This window comes from Pteropus medius, unplaced genomic scaffold (assembly GCF_902729225.1).
Source record: "Pteropus medius unplaced genomic scaffold, Ma_sr-lr_union100, whole genome shotgun sequence".
NCBI lineage: Eukaryota > Metazoa > Chordata > Mammalia > Chiroptera > Pteropodidae > Pteropus > Pteropus medius.
In genome coordinates this window covers 296,268-319,885 of record NW_024354500.1, presented here as the reverse complement: position 1 = coordinate 319,885, position 23,618 = coordinate 296,268, and the positions used below count along the sequence as shown (strand labels likewise).

Below are 23,618 nucleotides of genomic sequence, written 5' to 3'. Positions count from 1 at the left end.
GAGGGGATATAACAGTGAGTGAAACAGAACAATGGTCCCAACCACATGGTACTTACATGAGATGGATTCTAATAAAATATTTACACAAATAAACCTAAACCTGTCATTGTGATAAGTGCTACAGACAAAAGAATTATGGTATAAAAGGGGATTTACAATAGTCAAGGGAATCAAAGAAAACTTCCTAGAAGAGGTGATACATGGACTGAATGAAGTCTGAAGAAGTAGAGTGAACTCAGTAGGGGCGGGGGGGTGGTGCTGGCTAGTGGTTAGAGGGCTAGAACGGTCTGGACTGGAGGGAGAACTGAGCGAGGGGCTCCCGCAGTAAAACGTCACAATATGAAATGAGACAAAGTGCAAAACAGTACCTACAGTTTGCTGCCCTTCATGTAAGCAAGAAATACATGTATCTGTTCATTTCTGTAAAGTACACATGCATACACATACGTGATATACCAGAAATATAATGAGATTGGTTAACCTCCAGTGACTAAGTAGGAATGGAGTGTAAAGAATGGGAAATATCGGAACAGAGTAGATGGGAAATAGGGGAGGGATATGTCTCCGAGTATAACTTTTCATGTAGTTTTGACTTTTAGACCATGTTAGTGGCACATACTCCAAAAGTAAATAATTTAAATCAGCCAGGATATGAGGGAAAGGGGACTCAAAAAGGGATACAAAAAGTAACATATGCATCTAACTGCATTGCAAATAAATAACAACCAGACTAAAGTGGGAAGAAAAAAACTAAGTTAATATGACTTTGGAAAACAGTATTTTAACTATATATGCTAAGGCTAAATTAAATTTCTCATAGAGGAGTGGGTTAGCAATTATGAAACTACTTTTTAAGTATTCTAGAATTGAGCAATAAGTAAAATAAAGAAAGGAGGAATGCTGGAATAAACCTTCTGGTGTTGGATTGCAATCAGAGGTATCAGTATGAATGCATAGTTACACCACACACACACACACACACACACACACACACACAGGGAGAGGGAGAGAGGGGGGAGAGACGAGGAACGAGACAAACAAGTATAGATGGGTGCATGTATTTATACATTTCCTAGCTCTGTCTGTTAGGAGGGCCTAAAAGCAATGACACCCCAGTAATTATAAGGATACTTAGCCAGTACTCATCTTAGTTTCTAAAGACCATTCTCCAATAAAAGGAATTGGGGCTCCTTGAATTCTAGGGCAGGATCGGGACAAATATAAGTTGAAGCTGGGGATTCACGTGATACTAGAAAGGAAGTGCAAGAAAAATTACAAGGACATGCAAGGACAGAGTGGTTCCCAATGGCCAAATTTGAGTAATGAAAATGATAGCAATGGATTATTCCCAGTAGACAATAATATCCATGAGCCCATACTAATATAAATACATAATGAAATGAGTAAATGGGGGAGAAGGGACAGCTCTTCTTTTCAGTGGAATTCCATTAATAAGTGTAGAAAGAAAGATGAAAACCACCACTAGTCATAATTATTTCAAGCAAGAATCATCAACGGATGATAAAACTAGTGGGCAAAATGTAATAAAAAAATATATTCTCAAAGTATCTCACTATAAGATACTTATTCATTACAAAGGGAAAAAATAGTAATTTACAGTGAAGAAATCTGGTAGACACCACCTTAGCCAAGTGATCAAACTTAATATTGCCAGTAATAAGACTTATTGACATCATGTGTCTCCTGGTAGGATGCACTGAAAATGGCATATCACTTCTATGGTATTCTTGCCAAAAATGGATTACCTGAATTTAATTGTGAAGAAAAATCAGAAAAAAAGAGTTGAGGTACGTTCTAAACAAATGTCCAGTGCTTTTCAAGTGTCAAAGTCATAAATGACAAAGACAGAAACAGGAACTTTAAGAAAACATGACAGTTTAATGCAATGTGGGATCTTATTTCCAAAAAAAGACATGAGTGGGACAATTAACAAATTTAAATAACGTTTGTAGGTTAGATAATGGTGTTGTATCAGTTAATTTTCTGGTTTTTATCACTGTAATGCAGTTAAAGATGTTAACATTTGGGGAAGTTGCATGAAGGGTGAATGGGAACCCTCTGAATTACTTCTGGAACTTTTTTGTAAGTCTAAAATTATAATTATTTTAATATGTAAAGTTTAAAATAATGCAAAAGACCTGTAAGGAGCTGTTTTGTTATTAAAATCCAGCATACTGTCAAAAAACAAACAATGAGGCTGGAGAAGTAGGCAAGGCCAGATTATATTGGGACTTAGTAGCCATGTTGGGGGATTTAGGCCTTGGATCAGTTTTTCATTGAGGATTCCAATAGGAAACAGATGGCATACTCGAAATAAGGTAATTTGAAGACTTATTTACATGAGACTATAAAAATAAGGATATAGGGAACCATCCGACTAAAGCCAACAGGTGGGTGGATAGAACAGGAAAAGGGATTTAGAAGTGGCTAGTCAAACAGGGGAAGTCATGGAAATGGAGGAGAATGTTTCAAGGAGTGGGGTAATTAATGTCAAATGAATGAAAGCTAAAGATAGTCTTTGGGTTTGGTTACTTGGTCAATTTGTGACTTTGGCAAGAACTGTTTCAACAAAACAATGATGGAGGAAGGTGGACCAGAGTGAGTTAAGTGAGAGAATGAGAAAATGAGGACAACTCTTTTGATATATTTGGCTGTGTTGGAGAGGGGAAAAATAGGATATATCTCATTCAATAAGTGTTCCAATTATCCACCGTGGAATCAACTGGAACAAAGGGAACACCTTTAACAAATTCTCTAAGGCAACACAATCACACATTCCCCATGAATGTCCTCACAGCATTGAACTCCCTGAAAAAGCCAGAGACTCACATACTTCAAGAGACATAAAAATATATTTTAAGTCAGTCCTTTTAGGTATAAAAATGCTAGTTGAAAAAGCAAATTTCCATAACTGAATTTTAAAATTGAGTTTTCAAAAAAAAAAAATCCTTTCTACTTAAAGGAAAAGACACCATAAAATATTTATGGACCTATATAAAGATGTCCGACATAATCTGAACTTCTTAATTTTAACGTTTGAATCTAAATCCAGCATATATTTAACAATTCATTTGCTTTCCAAAAAACAACTTTAAAGGAAAAAAATATATTTTATCTTTCCAAATATAAGTGGTATAAAACGATATTTGGTTTTCAACAGTGAGAAGCATAACTGCCTTTAATTAAAATCAAATAATAAACACAGATACAGATTCTTTTAGATTAAAACATATAACATATATATACATGCTAAAAAATATATATATATATATAATCCGTAAGATGAACTGAAATATGCATACCCTATTTATAGAACAAAGGCTGAGGAACATAACACACAATACCTCAACAAAACTTTCATTCACAGAATAATCTCCTGAAAATAGATATTAGATGAAATAACAAAAATTTTTATCCAAGATTTTAGTTCTTTTTACTGACTTTCTTTTCTGCATATGCCTCTCTCAAAAGATGAATTGTATATTTTTTGTATTTATAAACATCATATTTTCAAGCCACAACACTACAGTCCCCAGAAACAATTTATTTCTTCAGCTCTTCATGCACACTTGAGTTGGTGGAGGCTTGAGCTCGGAGCTCTTCTGTCTCCGTCTCAGCAGGCACTGGGTGTTCCTGTTTCACAGCATGAGCTGCATAGTTAAGGCTGGTATTTTCACTCCAATGCCAATGACCTGAGAAGGGGTTATAGAGCATTCCTACCACAGTTTGAACTGACAGACCATCTGAAAAAAAAAATAAGAGTAGCCTTAATAAATATTTACCTTCCAAGTGCCAAGGCTCATGAAACTCTCCATGTTAAAAAAAGAAAGATTCCTAACTCAAAGTCAAAAATACTTTATAACTATATACTGACCATTCTTTACTGTAGCATAGAACATAAATTCTAAACTCTAAAGCCGACTGTTTGGGTTCAAATCCCAGCTCTGGCACCTATTAGATGATGACCCTGGGCAAGTCACAACATTTCTGAATTTCAGTTTTCTCACGTGGGCAGAACATACATTATAGAGTTGTTAGAATTAGATGAGATTTGTTGGGTAAAGTAGCACAGTACTTGGAATTTGGTAATTATTCAATAAACATCAGCTATTAGAAAATACCTGCCAACAAGTGATTGTTCTTATAAAGCATCTTCAAAATATTTTTTCTACTCTATTTTCAACAAGGTCATTTGCAGAAATCTTCAGAACTTACTACATTGCAAATAATAGTGGCCTATTTATTTAAGTGTAAGGTTGTGTGATTAATAATTACATGTACTTTAAAAGTTCAGCTAGGCCTTGAAAATTGGAAAAGTCCTTAATACTTACTTGATTCCATAATGCTCTCTAGCTTTTCAGGTGAAACAAATTTCTCCCAGGTATGAGTACCTTTTGGCACAATACCTGCAGTTTGTTCTGAAAAAACAATTCCCAAGACATAGGACAGCTGTGTTTTGTTGATTGTAGTAATGAATAAAGAACCACCCGGCTAAAAAAATAAATGCATAGAAGTAAAAATTTAAATGTCAGTAGTATTAGTTCTGTAAAGGCTTGGCTTCTTCTACCATCCTTCTTCCTTCCAAATAATCTAAGTGCTGTTAAGATACATAAGTACGAATAATACATAATTTACCAAAATAGTACTTTTTCTTTTGAGAAATTATTAAAGGCAGTCCACTAAAGATGCACTCACTGAGTTTATGCAACAGTGCTTACAACTCTTAAAATCATACATTACTATGACTTAAATTCATATTATATGCATTCTTTTGTACATATCAAACACATTATAATAAAAATACAGAAATGAGACCAGGCTGCTCTTCCTTATTACACGCCAACATTTATGCTTTAACATGTGTCAACAAGGTTTTCTCTTTGGGTGCTGAGCCTGTCTTAACTTGTTTGATACAGCATACAGCTTCATTCATTCATTCATTCATTCATTTATTTGGTGAGGCAACACTTCGATGACCTCACAGATTGCAAGGACCTTGTCAGCTTACAATCCCTTATTTTTTACTTTTTATTTATTTTTTATGCCTACAGCACCTGGTCTTCCTAGGTGGTCTCCCATCCAAGTACTAACCAGGCCCGACCCTGCTTAGCTTCCGAGATCAGACGGGATCAGGCTCGTTCAGATGGCATGGGTGTAGACCAGCTCCACATCTTGTGCAGGCGAGCAATGTTGGTAAATGTGCTTTGACAAAAACATTAATGATTAAAGTTTGAAAGTTTTTTGTCTTGTTTTGATTTCACTAGTATAAAAAATATGAAGAGTTCAAGATAAGCGCTTAGATGAATACAAACCATTTATGGACTATTTAGTCTGCTATTTTTTAGTGACTATTAGCCTGATGTGGGTAAAATACCCAAGAGTCCCTCCATAATAATCATATTACTATATATGCACGTACGTGTGTGTGTGTGTGTGTATGGAGGGGGGGATGGATATATCTTAAATACCACCTCAAACCAAAATTAAAAAAGAAGCGGCCCTAAAATATTGAAATGTGCACTTAAGTGAAAAACTGAAATATGAGATACTATTTCATCACATATTATAATTGTTCTCTGCAAAATACCAGTATTCTAAAATATCTTACTGAGAATTACTTATGTGTCAATTATATCTTAACAGAGCTAGGGAGAAAATCTCACTTATGAATATCTAATCTGTGTTCTACAAAATCCTACCCTAAAGAAATAGAGTGGTGAGCAATGGCCATTTATTTTTTTAAAAAATGTTTTCCATTAAAGCAAATATTAGTTTTAAATTCCACAATATTAGCATTCCTCATGTGTGTGAAAGAACTTCCATTCATACATACTAGCACACAATACAAAAAGTAATAATTAAGGAGTTTTGTTGGAAAATAGAAGATAGACCTAATAAAACTCATTTAAGAAGAAACATCAAAAAACTATTACAGATTGAAGGTGACTAAGGAGACATGGCAACAAAATGGCCTGGATTGGATCCTACAACAGAAAAATGACATTAGTCGAAAAACTAATGAACTTTAACAAGGTCTGTAGTGTAGTTAACAGCATAATGTCAACATTAATTTCTTAGTTTTAAGAAATGTACCATGAGTTATATACAGGGCTAAGAGTATGGTGAGGTGAGTGAGGCTCCCAGGACACAAAACTGAAGGAGGCACTCACTCTCCGGAGTGTGTGAATGTACGATCAGGATTGGCACCAAAGAAGAAGCGCCTCCTTCATTTTTGTGCTCACTTGTCTCACCCTAGCTCCTATTCTTATTATGTAAATTGTTAACAGTAGGGGAAGGGTATATGTAAACACTGTACTATTTTTGCAACTCTTCTATAAATCTAAAATTATTTAAAAAGAAAAACTATTTTTAAAAAGTTCTTAGGTAAGGGCTAAGTATTTCATTCAGGTTACCTCTTGAATACATAAACAGCGTTAATATAGTAAAAGCAATATTTATTAAAAGAAAATTTGGAACCACTTTCGGAGGACTAAGTCTGTGGCAAATTATATATAAGCATAATAATGTAATGGGAAGAACCAGAGTTGGAATAAAAAGAGATAGCTTTAAGCCTCATTGAAGTACCTACTGACCTTTGACTTAAAGACCAAGTGAACTTTGACATCTCCCAAATTCTGATCTTCATTGGTCAAAGGACGTGATAGCAATGCCTGCCTTACCTTCCTAACCTGGTTGTAGGTAAGATCAAGTGAGATCAAATGTATGAAGTATTCTTTTATAAGCTGAAAACTGTTATTCATAACACACTGAGTTACTTAAATGCTGTCACTTTATGCTAATAATGTTTTTTATTGATTTTTAAGTACTTAATCAAAACCAACTTCTTAGTAATTGTCATTCAATGTCTATTAGGTATTTAATCTAGACTTTATCAATGGAAAAATACCACTATAAATCTATTGGCTGCATTATAATGATGAGTACCAACATTTTTCAAGCTCCCTAGGTACCAAGATACTGGATCTAGAAAACCCCAGTACTGAGGCAAGCTGAGAGGCAGAAGCAATCTCCAGCAGAGATGCTGTCTCCTAGTCCTGGCTTCCTGGTTTCAAGTATTATGAAACATTTATTGTTATGGATACAATCACAAACTGAAAAGAAAAAAAAGTAAATTCTGTGAGTCTTACTTTTAATACTTGACAGCAGCACTGTATAAATGTTTCTAGATCAATCACATGTTCTACAACTTCAGAAGCTATGACAGCATCAAATGTTTCTGTACTCTCTTCCACAATCTCTTCCAGGGAACATGCTCTGTATTCTATCCTCTTATCCAGGACTGGATCAAATGATTTATGGCGCTGTGCTGTTTTAATGTTCGCATCCACAGGATCAATTCCAATGACTGAAGCCCCAAGCCGCCCTAGAGGCTAATGGCATAAAAAAACGTTACCCACAAGAAGAAAACAGAACACATGTTAGTAATAAAAAGGTTATCAAAAAGGAAGCAAAATTAACCATAAGAGGATAATTACTGGAGATCATTTATGGGTACAGGGATGTTCATTACCATTTTCTCTAGTTTGTACATGTTTGAAAATTTCCAAATAAAAAGCTCAAAGTGAGAAAAATAATCACAACAAAGAAACCTTATCAAGAACTACTTGACAATAGTCAAATTTGTAGAAAATTTTTTTTCTACATTCTCTAGGTACATTTACATGCACTTAATACAGTATTGACATATTTAAAGTGTAATACATGTAATGTATTATAAAATCCCCAAATTTTCTGATATTCAATTGTATATAACAAATTATATTTGTTAAAAGGATAAATTTTTTCTTGATAGTTTTTTCTGTGACTGAGTAGAAACGATTCCTCATAGTTAATTCTTCTTTCAACTTTTATATTCAATCACTTCCTATGACATGTCCAAGTTTTGAAACACAGCCTTAATTTTGTCAAAACTTGCACAGCATTTATTTTATAACTATTTAGTAATTATGTTTAAAGTATAAATCAAATTATTCGAACTTTAGAGACAAAAGACCTGCAATAATACAGTGAAAAGACTGTAGAACACTTATAGTAAAATCTTATTTACAATTTGATATACATCAATTCTTGATGTATTTTCATATATTTTACATTTTCTGAAATTTTATAATTGATAGCAGAAGAAACCAGCCCACTGCCATATGAAGAACATGTTTTTTGTGCATGAGGAAACTTAGCCATGCATCAAAGGCCTATTAGGCTCACTGTCAACTTGGCTATTACGGACCTTGACAGTATCACATCCCATTGAACCTTCATTTACATTAATATCCTATACTTCCTTAAAATATCTTTAAAAGATCAGATTACAATACATTAGTAAACAAAAAGTTACTGTGTTGATAGCAAGGCATAAATTTACTATAGTCTAAAGTAAATCTTCACAGGGAGAATCAGTATTCTTCCAAGTGCTCTAGAGCACCTGAGAGGGAAGAGCCCCACAAAAAGGCAAAACTCTGTTAGGTTTTGATGTTGAAGCAAGTGTAAAAGGACAGCTTAAACTAGTGAAAATTACCTAATCTTTTGGGATAGAAGAGATGATAAAATTTTCAAAGCTCTTCAAAAGACCAGTTTCTCATATTTGTGTTAAAAAAAAAAAAACCCTCACTATAATTTTCTGAAAATTTTGTATATTTTTAAGGAAAAGTATGAATTACTTTTATGATCAGAAAAATATTTAAAATATTAGGCATTTTTAAAATGAATATTATTTGTTAAAAGGATAAATGAAGCATAAGCCCACTTCTCAATTTTTTTTTCCCCAGTTAAAAAAGGCAGGAAAGTTGTAAATCACTTACTTCAGTTAACAATCCACCACCACAGCCAACATCAAGAATCTTCATCCCAGACAAAGGTTTCCCTGGCTGGTGATTAGCAACTGTTTTTAAAAGATTGTCTCTTTTAAAAAAAAATTCAAAACATATAAAAAATTATTAATTTTAACAATTGAGTCTTCAAAGTGTACAATTTTCAATGAAATATTAAATTTATTTTAAATGGATTATTGATGTTTTGGGCAAACGGGTCTTTTATTTTGCACATTAAATGACTATGTTTAATTTAAAAGATATTTGTAATAATCAAAAGCGGGAGGTTTAAAGTAAATCTGTTGAATTAATCTAGTAATTATGACATAATTATTAGTTTAGTCATAATCTTAGAAAAACTTTAAAAATAATCTAGTTTAGATTAACCTAATTTTATTTGCTTGTCATCATGTCACTTATTAGCTACATTGTTAGTACTTGCTACACCCATTTCATGTCTGCAACCAATAGGTTATTTTACAGGGCTTAGAAAAAGCAAATTGGAAATCTGTATTTTCAGAATTTGCCTATATTCCCTTCCAAATTGAGTATCCCTTAATCTTCTATGTTAGTGGTGTTTTCATGATCATGTAAATAGGCATCCGAATCCAGTAAACTTAATTTTAAGATAACCATAGTAATATTTTACCACATATGCAAACATATGCACACATATACACAAGCACACACAGAGATATATACCTAACAGTACTGAAAACTAAAGTTTTAAGTTGGACTATGTATGAATTTTAATTACACTTACATTAAAATAAATGTTATATATAATAAAAATACCTTAGGATATCATTTATTGCTATTAAAATTAACTGACTTCTAAGAATAACCTAGATAGTGGTTAAGTAGATAACTTTAGAATGCTGTAACATACAGAAAGGACCCGTTTCAAATGAAGTCCAATCCATTCTTCACGCATTGGGCAAAATGACTCCTTTATATCATAATTTAGATCATATCGCTCCCCTTCGATGGCTTCCAATTATGCTCAGAATAAAACCTAAACTTCTAACCATAATTTATACTGCTCTAGGTGATGTGCTTTAGTGTGATATCTAAATGATAGTCACAGTAGTTTAAATAGAATAGTTCTCAAGCTGAGAGTATATCAGAATGATCTAAAAGGCTTGCTAAAACGGTCTGCTGACCCCACCAAAGCAGTAGGTCCAGGACCACTGTGAGAAGTCTGCATTTCAAATAAGTTCCCAGGTAACACTGATGTTGCTAGTCCAGGGAACCAGGGAACCTTGGGAACCGCTGACATAGCCTAACATAACATAATGACATTTCACTTTTCTCTGCCTTAATGTTTCAGCGGTCCACAAATTCAGTGGTGATAAAAAGGTGCCAATATTTCCCTTTTTGCTGCACTAGTTCTGGATGAACCAGCAAAAACAATCGAGAAGTTTCCTGAGGGCAGTCTGAATCTGATATTCTGCGTCAATTAAGTGCCTTGTCCATGTCAGCTGCTCAGAAATGTTTAATGAATAAACAAATGGACATAAGAACAAATCAACAATTTCTTGATAAATGGAGTCTGATGAACCCTTTCCTTTACCTCCCACAGCAAACTCTTAAGTTCCTGAAGTACGTGGACTACGTTTCGAACGATGAATATCCTAGTACCCTTTACAGTGTCTGTCCCTCAGGCTCTGTACAAAGTAAGTTCTCCATAAATATTTGTTGAATTGAACTGTCTCAGTAGTATTCCCTTTATTAGGACTGCATAAAGGTCAAAGTTGCTATAAAATGATCTTGATGTTCATTGGACCCTAGTTCCTTTTCATAAGGATTTAACCTGATAATGTTCAAAAATGCTTCAAGTTAATTTATGAAAGCAGCCTAGAACTTGAATGATGTTATTTAAAAAATTAATGGTCTCAAACAATGGACAGTGAAGAGAACCTTCCTAATTTCTAAAGCAACCTTAAAATACAGCATTTCGAACCTAAGTATAAACCAAGAGAAAAATGAACTCAAAAGATGATTTACTACAAAGAGTTGCATTTTAAAAGACTTAGAATTTCTGAAATGTTACCTAATGAATGGCACCCTGAGGTCGTTCATAGAATGAAGAGGGGCATATACTCCTTGCTCATCCCACCACCTGTGAGCCAGGGCCAGGAAGGTTTTTACCTCACTGCTGTCTACAGTGGTTCGAGAAGTACTGTACAGTCTTGTCCAAGGGTACCTAGGAGGTCAAAATGAAGAGCCAGGCAAAAATTGCTTTTTAAAAAAATGTAACATATTATGTAGAAAGGTATTCTAATTTAAAATTTATCAGATTCTAAATACTCATTTTTGATGTTTCAAAACCAAATTTTCTTATAATCACATTACTTATAAATACATATATATATATATATATATATATATATATATTCATTGATGAAACAAAATCAATTGGTTTTCAAAGTAAGCTACAATGAAAACGAAACTTTAAGACTTGGCCTTCTGGGTTTCATCTAATAATATCTGATAATAATAATAGTAGTAGCAGTAGTAGTAACCATTTATTGAGCACTCACTAAATGCTGGTACTATTTAAGAACTCCATATATGCCATATGTCATCTCATTTAATCCTCCTAGCAACTTTATAAGGTAGGAACTACGATGATCCCTATTACACAGATAAGAAAAGGGAGGCTCAGAGAGATCAAGTAACTGGTAAAGCCAGGATTGAACCCAAGTGCCTCCATCTTCTCTCCATTTCTGCTGCTATCATCCTAGTCCAAGCTCCCATCATTTCTTGCATGAATTATTATCCTAGATTTCTAATTACTCTGCCTGCTTCCTACCTTGTTCCCCTCTAATCTGTTCTCAACAATGCACCCACTTTTCTCCTCATCCTCTCCACTTCCACCACATGGGCCTTGTTTTAATTCTTTGAATTGACCATGCTTGCTCCTTCCTCAGGTACTTTTTTTTACGCGAGGCAACCCTTGGTTGACCTCACAGATTGCCAGGACCTTGTCAGCTTACAATCCCTTATTTTTTATTTTTTTAAATTTTTTACGCCTACAGCACCTGGTCTTCCTAGGTGGTCTCCCATCCAAGTACTAACCAGGCCCGACCCTGCTTAGCTTCTGAGATCATATGGGATCAGGCTTGTTACAGGTACTCTGTATATGTTGTTCCTTCCACCTTGGTTTCACATTCCCCCATGCCTCCTCTACACGCATAATTAATTCCTCTCTTCTTTTAGCTCTTAGTTTGAGTGGAATGTCATCTGAGAAGTCTTCTCCAACTCTCAAAACTGGGTCATAGTCCCCTATTTTAAGTCCTATACAACTATATACTCTTCACTGGGCTATGTGATTATTTGATCATGTCTCCCCACTAGAATATAAGCACTCTGAGGGCAAGGCATGGACTGTCTTGCTTACCATTTTAGTCCTAGTGACTAGTACAGTTCCTGGAACAAAGTTGGTGCTCAGAAAACATTTGTCAAATGAATAATTCGAGAGAGGAGGCCCAGAAAAGTATATAATTCACCTAAAAAATTTTTTTAATCAAATGGGATCAAACAGAGACTAAACAGGTATCAGACAGACAACTACACCAAGTTCCATGTCAAAGTAGATGATGGGAAAATCCTCCAAAACCCTATCAGACAGACAACTACACCAAGTTCAATGTCAAAGTAGATGATGGGAAAATACTCCAAAGGTTCATGGGTGAAAGACAATAAGGTTGTCACATTAGAATATGTAATGCCATTCAAATTTTTACTATGTTTTTCTTAGCTACACAGAATATATTCTATATTGATTACTTATTATCCTTTTAATAGTTAAATGTCACTCTTCTTTAATATTATATTATGAATATTACCTCCCCTTCCCATGCTTCATGAAAAGTAAATAACTAACTTAACAACAGATAACAGTAGGTGGGCGCTCGGCTGACTAAAGAATGATTTCACATATATGTAATCTTAAAAGAGCTAGCTCATTTACAAGTAGAAGCACGTACTCATACCTTAACTCTATGAAATATTTCTCACAAGGTTAGAAATTTGTTTATAAAGTAAGAATACAGAAAGACATTATTTTGATTCAGTCTTACTATCTAAAATGTATACTTAACCACCTGATCATACTATTTATGTTGCACTCAAATCATTTAGAATTTTAAGCACTGTATTATTTGTGTACTGTCATAACGATATTGAGGAAGTAAAAAGTATTTCTCCAAGTAACATAGTCTTATATTTTATTTATTCATTTACTAAATTTTTTTTAAAAATTTTATTTATTATTATTATTTATGCCTACAGCACCTGGTCTTCCTAGGTGGTCTCCCATCCAAGTACTAACCAGGCCCGACCGTGCTTAGCTTCCGAGATCAGACATTGGGCTTGTTCAGGGTGGCATGGCCGTAGACCATGGACCATGCCTCTTCTGGGGTGTGAACCCAGGACCTTCCGTGTGTAAAGCAGACGTGCTAACCACTACACTATGGAGCCACGTCCAATATAGTTTTATATTAAAAATGAAAGCTACCTATAAATATGGATAAAGGGTATGCACTGTATAAAGTGTTACAATTTTTCTCTGTTTGAAATATTCCAAATTTAAAATGGAAAAATAAATAATGCATATATTTAAATAAATAAAACCTACCTTAATCAAACCACATGAGCTATTATGTACTGATATAATAAACACTGGTTTATTAAACACAACCAATACAAAACTATTATGCCTATAATTACGTAAATATTTGCCACACTAATGAATAAACTTACCTATAACTTTTCATTGTATTCAAGCAGGCAAAAGTCATTCTGTAGGATTTGGACCACATAATTCTGTATTCATGGAAAACCCATGGTTTAATTTGTAGAGTCCAACTGAGCTGATTCTTTGAATAAACTGAAAAAAAAAGAATGTCTAGAGAAAGCATTGAACAGTATGAATCCCTAATATGCATGTACTTGAAGAAACTATTTTATATGGCAATCTTATATTATAATTGATAAACAAAAGGATTGTTTCCTTAATTTTGAATGTTATTCTAAAATATAAAGGTCTTGCATTCTGCCATCTAACTCTAATCAGACATTTCTGAAATTATAATTAGCCAAAATAAGTAATGCATATATAAAAGTTTTTCATGCCATTAGTTTTTACATTCACATTATGCTGCACAAAATTATAAAAAATGATATTCAAATTAAAACTACATTACCTTTTAAATTAAGGTAATGCTGATTCTGAGATTGTCTAAACTAGTTCAAATTCTGTCACTTCCATGTTAGCTACATAAAATGGATTTAATATATGCTCAACACCTTTTACAGGAGAAAAAAATTTCTTGTAAAACATTTTTAAATAAATACTCATCCAGTCTATATGTGCAAACTTAATTGAGATCTGCATTATGAACTAGTTACTCTGCTGCAAAACATTCAATTGTTCAATAAACATTTAGACAAAGTAGACCTTAGAGCAGAGAAAATTACTATGGACATTACATTGTGATAAAATGGACAATCCACCAAGAAGACAAAGCAATCCTTAATGTGTATGCGCCAGACAACACACTTCCAAAATATATGAAGCAAAAATAGAACTGAGAGGAGAAATAAACAAATCTACAACTATAGTTGGAGACTTCGACACTACTTTCTCAGTAACTGATAAGAACCACTAGACAGAAAATCAGCAATGACATAAAAGAACTGAACAACACCATCACCCAATAAGATCTAATTGAAATTTACAAAACATTCCACTCAAACAAAAACAAAATATACATTCTTTCGAGCATACATGGAGTACTCATAATGATACACCATATCCTGGGATATAAAACAAACCTTAAACAACTTTAAGAGAAGTGAAATAATATAAAGTATGTTCTCTGAGAATAATGAACTCAAACTAGAAATAAATAAAAGAAAGATAACCTGAAAAGAACAAACCACTTAAACAATACAATTCTAAACATCCATGAGTCAAACACAAAGTCTCAGGGAAATATAATTGAAATAAATTAAAATACCTAACATATAAAAATCTGTGGGCATAACTAAAGCAATACTCAGAGGGAAATTTATAACATTAAACACTCACATTAGAAAAGACGAAAGGTCGCAAATCAATAATCTAATTTCCTACCTCAATAAACTAGAAAAAGGAAAGTAAAATAAACCCAAAGCAAGCAAAAGGAAGGAAAGGATATTGGTAAAAGTAGACATCAATGGCATTTAAAACAAAACAAAAGATAAAATAAATCAAGCCAAAAGTTAATTCCTTGCAAAGATCAATAAAATTGAGAAACTTCTATCAAGACTGACAAAGAAAGAGAAAACCTAAATTACTAATATCAGGAATTCAAGAGAGGATATCACTATGAACCTGAAAGACATAAAAAAGGATAATAAGGGAATACTACAAATAACTCTGCCCAGTGAAATTCTACAATTTAGACAAAATGAACTAATTATATGGAAATTACAAACTACCTAAACCCATGCAATATGAAACAGGTAGCCTGAATAGATCTATAACTACTAAAGTTATTAAATTCATAGTTTAAACTTTCTGAAAAATAACTTATTTTCAGAAAGCTTCACTGGCTCAGATAGCTTCACTGGTGAATTCTATCAAAGACTTAAAGAAGAAAAAACCAACCAATTCTATCCAATCTCTTCCAAAAAACAGAAGAGTAAGGAACACTTTTCAACCTATTTTATGAAGCCAGCATTACTCTGATACAAAAACCAGACAAAGATGATACAGCAAAGAAACCACAGACCAATTTCTCTCAGGAATAGACACAAAAATTCTCAACAATTAGTAAATAGAATCCAGCAACATATAAAGAGAATACTGCAGCACAACCAAGTGGGATTTATTCCAGCTATGCAACACTAGTTCATATTAGAAAAATTAATGTAATCTGCCATATTAATAATCAAAAGAAAAACCACATAATCTTATTGATGTGGAAAAAACATTTGACAAAACCACACCCATTTATGATTAAAAATTCTCAGCAAATTGAGAATAGAAGGGAAAATTTTCAATCTATAAAGCATTCATAACAATCTTATAGCTCACATAGTTCTTAACAGTGAAAGACTAAGTGCTTTACCCCTAAAATCAGGGACAAAGCAATCTTAGCCAGTGCAATAAGGTAAAAAAAAAGAAAGAAAACAGAAAAGCAAGCTCCTGGAACTGAGTTCAGCAAAACGTCACCACACGAAAAAGTCAGTTGTTTCTATATACTAACAATGAACAACTAGAAAGTAAAACTTAAAATGCTGTATCATTCAAAATCAGTCCAAAAAAGAATGAATTACTTCCATTATTGCATAAATTTAACAAAACATGTGTGGCAGTCCCCAGCCTTTTTGGCACCAGGGACTGGTGCTCCTATGAGAATTTAATGCCTGATGATCTGAAGTGGAGCTGAGGCAGTGATGCTAGTGCTAGGGATCAGCTGCAAATACAGATGATGCTTCGCTAGCCTGCCATTCACCTCCTGCTGTGCAGCCTGGTCCCTAACAGGCCATGGACTGGTACTAGTCCACAGCCTCAGGGTCGGGGACCCCTGTATAGGGTCTGTATGCTGAAAATTTACATAAAACACCGATAAAAGAAATCAAAGAAAACCTAATAAACAGCAAGACATACTGTGTTCATGGATTGGAAGACTCGAAATCATTTTCCCCAAATTGATTTATATGTTTATACAGTTTCTATCAAAATCACAATAGTCATTCTTTCCTAAATACAGACAAGCTGATTCTAAAATTTATGTGGAAAGGCAAAAGAAATAGAATAGTTAAAACAATACTGAAGAAGAAGAATAAAATTGCAGGAATCCCAATATTCAATTTTAAGACCACAGAACTATAGTAATCAAGACAATGTGTGGTATTGGAGGGGGGACAAAGACAAATATCAGTGTAACAAAAGAGAGTCCAGAGATAGACCAAAAAGTTCACCCAACTGGTTTTTTGAAAGTGGTGCAAGAAACAGTTCAATGGAGGAAGAACAATCTTTTCAATAAATGGTGTTGAAACAATTGTATGCTACAGACAAAAAAGAAAACTTCAACCTAAATCTTACATCTTATACAAAAAATGAACTCAAAATGGATCATTGATCTTAATACAAAATTATAAAACTTTTAGAAGAAAATACAGAGGATCTTCATGACTTAGGGTTAGGCACAGAGTTCTTACATCTGACCCCAAAAGCACAATCCTTTTAAAAAGTGATTAAATTGGACTTAATTGAAACTAAAACTTTTGCTCTACAAAAGACAAGTCACAGATGAGGAGGAAATATTTGCAAAACACATATCCCACAAAGGACTTGTATCTGGAATATATAAGAATAGTCTTTAAACTGAACAGTAAAATCAAAAAGTCTCCATTAAAAAAATACACAAGAAATCCAATAATAAAATGGATGTAGATATTATAAAATGAGTATAAAAAGAATGTACATCTCTTCAAAGAGGATATACAAATGTAAATAACCACATGAAGAGATGTTAAATATCAACAGACATTAGAGGAATAAAATGAAAGCCATTACATACCTATCGAAGTGGCTAAAATTTAACCATCCTGATATTACCAAGTGTGGACTGGGATATGAAGCAACCAGATCTTTTATATATTGCTGGTGGGAACGTAAAATGGTACAGGTACCATGAAAAGCTAATAAACTAATAAAGGTAAACATACATTTTTCATACAACCCAGGATTTGCATTCCTGGGTATTTATCCCAGAAAAGTGAAAATATGTCCACACAAAAATCTGTATACAAATGTTCTTAGTAAGTTTATTCCTAATAGTCAAAAACTGGAAACAACTAAAATATCCTACAAGAAAGGAATGGTTAAACAAACTGTGTTATATCCTTATCATGAAATACTACTCAGAAATAAAAAAGAATGAACTATTGATACACACAATAACTTGGATGGATTTTATGGTGAGTGGGAAACAAAAAACAATTTAAAAAAGTGTATACTGTATAATTTCATTTATATAACACTCTTGAAATGGCAAAATTATAGTAATGGAGAATAGATCAGTGATTGCCAAGGGTTAAGGTTGGGGGAAGGATCTGACTATAAAGGAATAGTATATGGAAACTTCTTCGTAATTATGAAATAGTTCCATATCTTGAATGTGGTAGTTGTTACACAAATCTCTATGTATGGTGACACACACGCGCGCGCACACACACACACACACAGTGCATTTAACGGTGGTAAAATCCAAACAAGGTCTGTAGTTTAGTTAACAGCATCACACTAATGGCAATTTCCTGGCTTTGACAATGTATTATGGTTAGGTAAGATGTTATCTCTGAGGAACTGGTGAGGGGCATATGAAAATTCTCTGTACTATTTTTGCAACTTCTTGTTTTAAATTATTTCAAAATAAAAAAAAAAATTTAATTAAAAAGTACAAAAGGGCACACTAAAAACACTTCTCCTATCCCTGATTCTAGTTATCCAGTTTCTGTCTCTGGAGGCAATCAGTGTTACTAGATTTGTATGTATGCTTCCAGAGATTTTATACATATATCAATTTATATTTTTGTATATTAATTTATCAATTTCTTATTTTATACAAAATGTAGTACAATACACACATTCTTCTGCACCTTGCTTTTTTTCACCTATCAATGTATCTTAGAGATATTTTCTTAACAGAGCAAAAAGAACTTCCTTTTTTAGGGTGCATGGTATCCATTGTATGGCTATCATAATTTATTTAAGCAGTCCCCTTTTAATAGGCATTTATTTAAGTTATTTCTAATTTTTTGCTATTCCAAAAACATAAGACTGAATTACCTAGGTAATTTCATATATTTCTGAAAGTACCTATAGATGAAATCCCAAGAACCGTGATTGTGTCAACTGGCATGTGCATTTATAAATTTGTAATTGCCACTCACAGATGCTGAATGAATTTGCAATCCTATGGGTACTATATGAGAATCTGTAGTGTTGGTTTCCCCACACTGATAATACATACATTGATAGTCACCTATCCAATTTATTATCAAATGTTTTTTTCTTTGCTAATCTAATAGGTGAAAATGAATGTTTGTGTCCCTGCTTCCAAATTCATATGTTGAAAACCGAACCCCTAAAGCGATGGTATTAAGAGATGGGGCTTGTGGGAGGTGATTAAGTCATGAGGGTGGAGCCCTCACGATTGTTTTAATGCCCTTATAAAAGAGATCCCAGGGTACACCACAAGAAGGCTCCATCTATGAACCAAGAAGTGGGCTCTCACCAGACACAGAATCTTGGGCTTCCCAGTCTGCAGAACTGTAAGAAATAAATTTCTGTAGTTTATAAGCCACCCAGTCTGTGGTATTTCATTACAGCAATTCAAACGGACTAAGACAAATGGTTATTTATTATTTTGTGTCTTGTCTTTTCCTAGTCTCTGAACATTTTTCTCCTGAGCTTTTTATGTTTTTGTTTAAAAAAAGTTTATTTTAATAGGCCGTTCACAGTCTGGCCCAAATCCATCTCAATGTTCTTAAAAAAAAAAGTTCGTGCTTCTAGGCTTTTACTTATGTTACTCTCTTCCACCATTTCTCTCTCTACTACCTATCTGTACTACCTTTTAACACCCAGTTCAAATACTACTTTCTTTATGACTTTAGGTAAGCAAATGACATATTAGAGAATTATATAAACTACTCAGTGATGACTCCCATGTCCTTCTCACCTCCCCTATATCTGGCAAATTAGTCCCTCAATCATCAATGTTGTCAAGATTTTTTTTCTTTCTTTCTTTCTTTCTTTCTTTCTTTCTTTCTTTCTTTCTTTCTTTCTTTCTTTCTTTCTTTCTTTCTAAGTTTACTGGGGTAATATTGGTTAATATAATTATATAATTTTGGGGTGTACATTATAATTTGATATCTATATATTCTATTGTGTGCTCAAGAGCTTTAAAAACCACTTCACCACAACTGAGAAACTCCAACACAGATAATCACTGCTAAATTTTTTTATGTATCTCTATTTTCTCTATATCTCCATCTATATATCTAAGTACATAATATACACTGATTTGTAACTTACTTTCTTAACACTATATCTCAATCATTTTTCCATGTGGATACACATTGATTTAAATTATCTTTTTTATTGGCTACCCTATTTTCCACTGTATGAGAGTATCAACTTAACTCTATTGGTGGGCCTTTAAGTTTCCTATTTTTTGCTCATTATATTCGGATCTTATTTGTATCCTAACATTTTTTTTTAAAGAGACCCTTGAGGTATCCTTCCTAGTGCCTGGCATTACAATATTTATTAAATGAGTTTCATGTAAAGGATGAACTTAACTTTCTGGTCAACACTGGCAGTTAAATAAACCAGCTTCTATGAACATAAGGTTCAGTGAGTTATTTTCTTGATCTTTGTCAATACAGTCTGTTGAATTAACTTATTAATCAAAAAGTAGTATAGCTACCTTAGATCTTTCTGAAAGAAGGCGATGTAAGTTCAAACAAAACACAAATACAACGCTATTAATCAGTGAGACAGAAGCTGGTATGTCTTTTCGCCGCGGCAAAAGAAGAAAGCACACGACCTTGAGATTGTGGCAGGCACAGAGTGGTCGCCGACTCCAGAGGAAGGAACTCAACCAAAATGAGACAAAGGTCGCTGGATCTACGGCAGCGGCCCGAGGGCTGTGATCTCCTAGGCCGAGAACGCAAGTACTCAGCTATTTTTCCCAGCCGCTGGGGACGGCAGGCCAAGAGCCCAGGCCCGCGGTTCAACAGACTGCGAGGGCCGTAACCCAAGGTAAGGGTCTTGCCTTGACCCCACACGGAGCCCAGCAACAGCTGGCCGCCCTCTCGCGCGTGCGCAGAACAACTGGCCCGCACGGTGGGCTGCGCGTGGGGGAACCTCGCCCCCACCCACCCGGACAAACACATATACGCACGCACTCACCTGCCGACGTAGTGAAGCGAGGACAACCAGACTGTGTGCCCAGGTACCTAAACCTAAGCACGTTTAAAAAAAGACTCCCGGAGGAGCTCAGCTTGCGGGCTCCCCACATCGCGACAGAAAGGATCCACCTCTCTTCCGGTCCCTCCAATAAAAGATCCCCAACAGAAAGGTTCCACTAGCACCGCCTGGAGCCAACCTAATCACGGTTGCATTAATGAGTGGTGTTATGTGACTATACCCTACGCTCAACAGCTGTCAAGTTGTGTATGCAATTGAACTATATATTGTTATCATAAACTACAGGATCCTGTTTGTGCCTATTCCTACTATATGCCCACCTCAAATCTCATGGCCAAAGTAGCCATCCATCATGCTACTATTACTTCATGCTGTGATCTAGCTTTTATTCCATGTAGTTCCACTTCATATTAAATGTCTCCTAGGGGCATTTATTTATATTCCTGTAAGATACTGACCCTAATTTAGAATCACAAATGTGTGAAAAAGCACATTTTAAGGGTAGAATTCTATCTCCTTATGAGGTACTCAAAATAGAGGGCCAGAAGTCTAATTTGAGATTTTCTGCAAGTGACTGGATAATCTGGACAGAGAAGACATTATGTAGCAGGATACTGCTAATTACTTAGGCTAGGCAAACTTCATCTACAGCTAGAATGGTGACAGTAACATTTTACTTCAAAATGTATAAAAGCCTTTCCCTGGGTAAGAATGATAAATTTCCAACATTAAAAGTAAAAAGTCATTATACATTTTCAGCAGGCAAGGTCAAATTGGTAAAGGGTTCTTTGAAATAATGAAATTTACTGCTCAGTAATGGTCTTTCACTTATGGTTTAAGTAAAACATTGACTTCCTCCTAAGACTGGTTGCAGACTTTTTAGTCATCTCTTCAGAACTCCTCTCAAGATGGCAGAAAGCTCTGCACAAAAGAACATTTAGCATTTACATTTGTTGGAGTGATAGATCCAAGGAAAAAGCAAAAGTTCAAGTATGACTAATAAATTTTTAAGAGCTTTATTTCAATGAACTTTCTTTGAATGTACCACCTCACCGGGCTTCAGAGCCTTCCCACATTTTCAGTTCAACAACAAAGGCAATCCGTAATGTCTTAATACCAACAGGAAACAAGCTTCTTGAATACCCATTAGTTTGGCTAGGATAAGCAAAACTAGCTCATATTATTTTTCGCTACAAATATTAACAAAAAATTTTTCCAATAATACTCAAACCGGAGTTGTATTGGAAGTCCTAGCAGTTGTAATGTGCTACATGTTGGGAGTTAAGTCCCAGACCATCGCTATGGTCTCAACCACAAACGTGTTGTAAACTAGAGCCTACAATTAATTTTGCTAAAATCTATTTAGCAAAAACTAAAAATCTATTTAACATTTTGACATTCAACTTTGTAATTTTCATATAAACTTTTTTCATTCAAGTTATGGGCAAAGTGATCCCTTAAAGCTAACAGTTTTATTCCATTGAAATGAGATACTACTACATTCATTTAGAGTTTAACGGTAAATTTTCATATTTACAAAATTTCACATAAATCAGTAACAATATTAACTGACCATAATAAGAATGTGGCAGATTTAACCTATGTGTATTTATAGATCTCTATACCTGATAAACCTTTAAGGTTATGAATGTAACTCACACCAGACAGCTAATAAAAAGCCCATTTTCTCATTTAGGTTTAGACTGTACAACCAAATTCTATTTAAAATCAAAGAACTTAAGGGTTTGAAGTGTTCAAGACTTTAGAGATAATCTAATTCCACCCTTATACAGTTGAAGAAATTAAGGCCTATAATGATTAAGTGATTTGCCCAAAATACACCAAGTACCAGAGCCCTGGCTTCTGGGGTTCAATGAATCGAGTACTATTTCCATTAAACTATGCTTAGTAGTATTTTAGAAACTTCACTAGATAAAAACATTTTAATGTGTATAAAAGAGGAAAAACTCTGTTTAAATAAAAAGGTTCCCATAAGACAGTATTACAGGGACTTTGGACCTCATATAATTCCTATGTAAAATTCCCACATAAAATAAAAAACTCAACTAATTATACATCGTATGCTTCTCTGAAGAAACAGAATAAACTCAGACACTAAAAAACAGACTATGGGAAATTCACCTATTGTGTTTTATACCATTAGAAATAGATGCTAAAAAAAGGCATTTTACAATGGCAGAAAACATATACACTGAGATTCCACACCAATCTTTATTTTATATTTTGGGGCCTGAAACAAATCTTAAAATTACCTCTTCCAAATTACATTTTATTCTCTTAATGGTGTGGTTTACCCCCATTCCACAAAAACAAGTATGATTAATACACTAAAATGTTTTTTAAAAGAATCTCTTAAGACAGTTTTTTATTAACCAATTCAGATCAATGATTGTCTCAAAAACTGAATGTATTAATTTTCTGGTGGTGTCATTTTAGAAAAGATTTCATAACCAAATTATACATTTAATTAACTTATGTGTAAGTTTTAGCATTCACATCCTAAATCACTGAAGCCCTATTTTATAAAATCTTACCACTCAAGGTAAACATATTTCATTACATGTCAATGAAATGATGAATTCTCTAAATTATCCATAAAAATCTGAAAAACCCAAATATCTAATTGTAACACTAATGTATCTATGAATAATCACATACATCATGACTATTTTAAAAAATATCTACAAATTTAAATAAGAAGCTTGCATATTATGGCAGAGTAAACAAAACTGTCTACTTTTTGGCTCAAATTC

General features: G+C 34.0%; 1 protein-coding gene and 2 pseudogenes across 5 annotated transcripts; all 3 read right to left on the bottom strand.

Annotated features, from left to right (window-relative positions):
- Window positions 1–1,879: 1,879 nt before the first annotated feature.
- On the bottom strand, window positions 1,880–23,516 carry COQ3 (coenzyme Q3, methyltransferase). 5 transcript variants are annotated; one of them, XM_039853033.1, is made up of 8 exons: window positions 20,827–20,873; window positions 19,148–19,182; window positions 13,617–13,743; window positions 10,903–11,055; window positions 8,841–8,940; window positions 7,170–7,412; window positions 4,353–4,512; window positions 1,880–3,764 (listed from the first exon to the last, which is right to left on the bottom strand). In XM_039853033.1, exons 3-8 carry the CDS (start codon window positions 13,673–13,675, stop codon window positions 3,565–3,567), a joined length of 915 nt encoding a protein of 304 aa, XP_039708967.1. In that variant the 5' UTR covers window positions 13,676–13,743; window positions 19,148–19,182; window positions 20,827–20,873; the 3' UTR covers window positions 1,880–3,564. The 5 variants fall into 5 exon arrangements, with proteins under 5 accessions (XP_039708967.1, XP_039708962.1, XP_039708963.1 ...); XM_039853028.1 differs by lacking the exon at window positions 19,148–19,182 and having other exon boundaries at window positions 13,617–13,761; window positions 20,827–23,516; XM_039853029.1 differs by lacking the exon at window positions 19,148–19,182 and having other exon boundaries at window positions 20,827–23,516.
- Window positions 5,064–5,181, bottom strand: LOC120595067 (uncharacterized; annotated as a pseudogene).
- On the bottom strand, window positions 13,137–13,252 carry LOC120595156 (uncharacterized; annotated as a pseudogene).
- Window positions 23,517–23,618: the final 102 nt, after the last annotated feature.

Bases quoted from the DNA above. Each gene is read 5' to 3' on its own strand.
- COQ3 (XM_039853028.1), bottom strand. From the start codon at position 20,935: ATGTGGGGAGCCCGCAAGCTGAGCTCCTCCGGGAGTCTTTTTTTAAAC. The intron at 7,413-8,840 runs GTAAGTGATTTA...TTATGCCATTAG, and splicing joins GTGGTGGATTGTTAACTGAA to CCTCTAGGGCGGCTTGGGGC. The intron at 4,513-7,169 runs GTAAGACTCACA...TTATTTTTTTAG, and splicing joins GCTGCTGTCAAGTATTAAAA to CCGGGTGGTTCTTTATTCAT.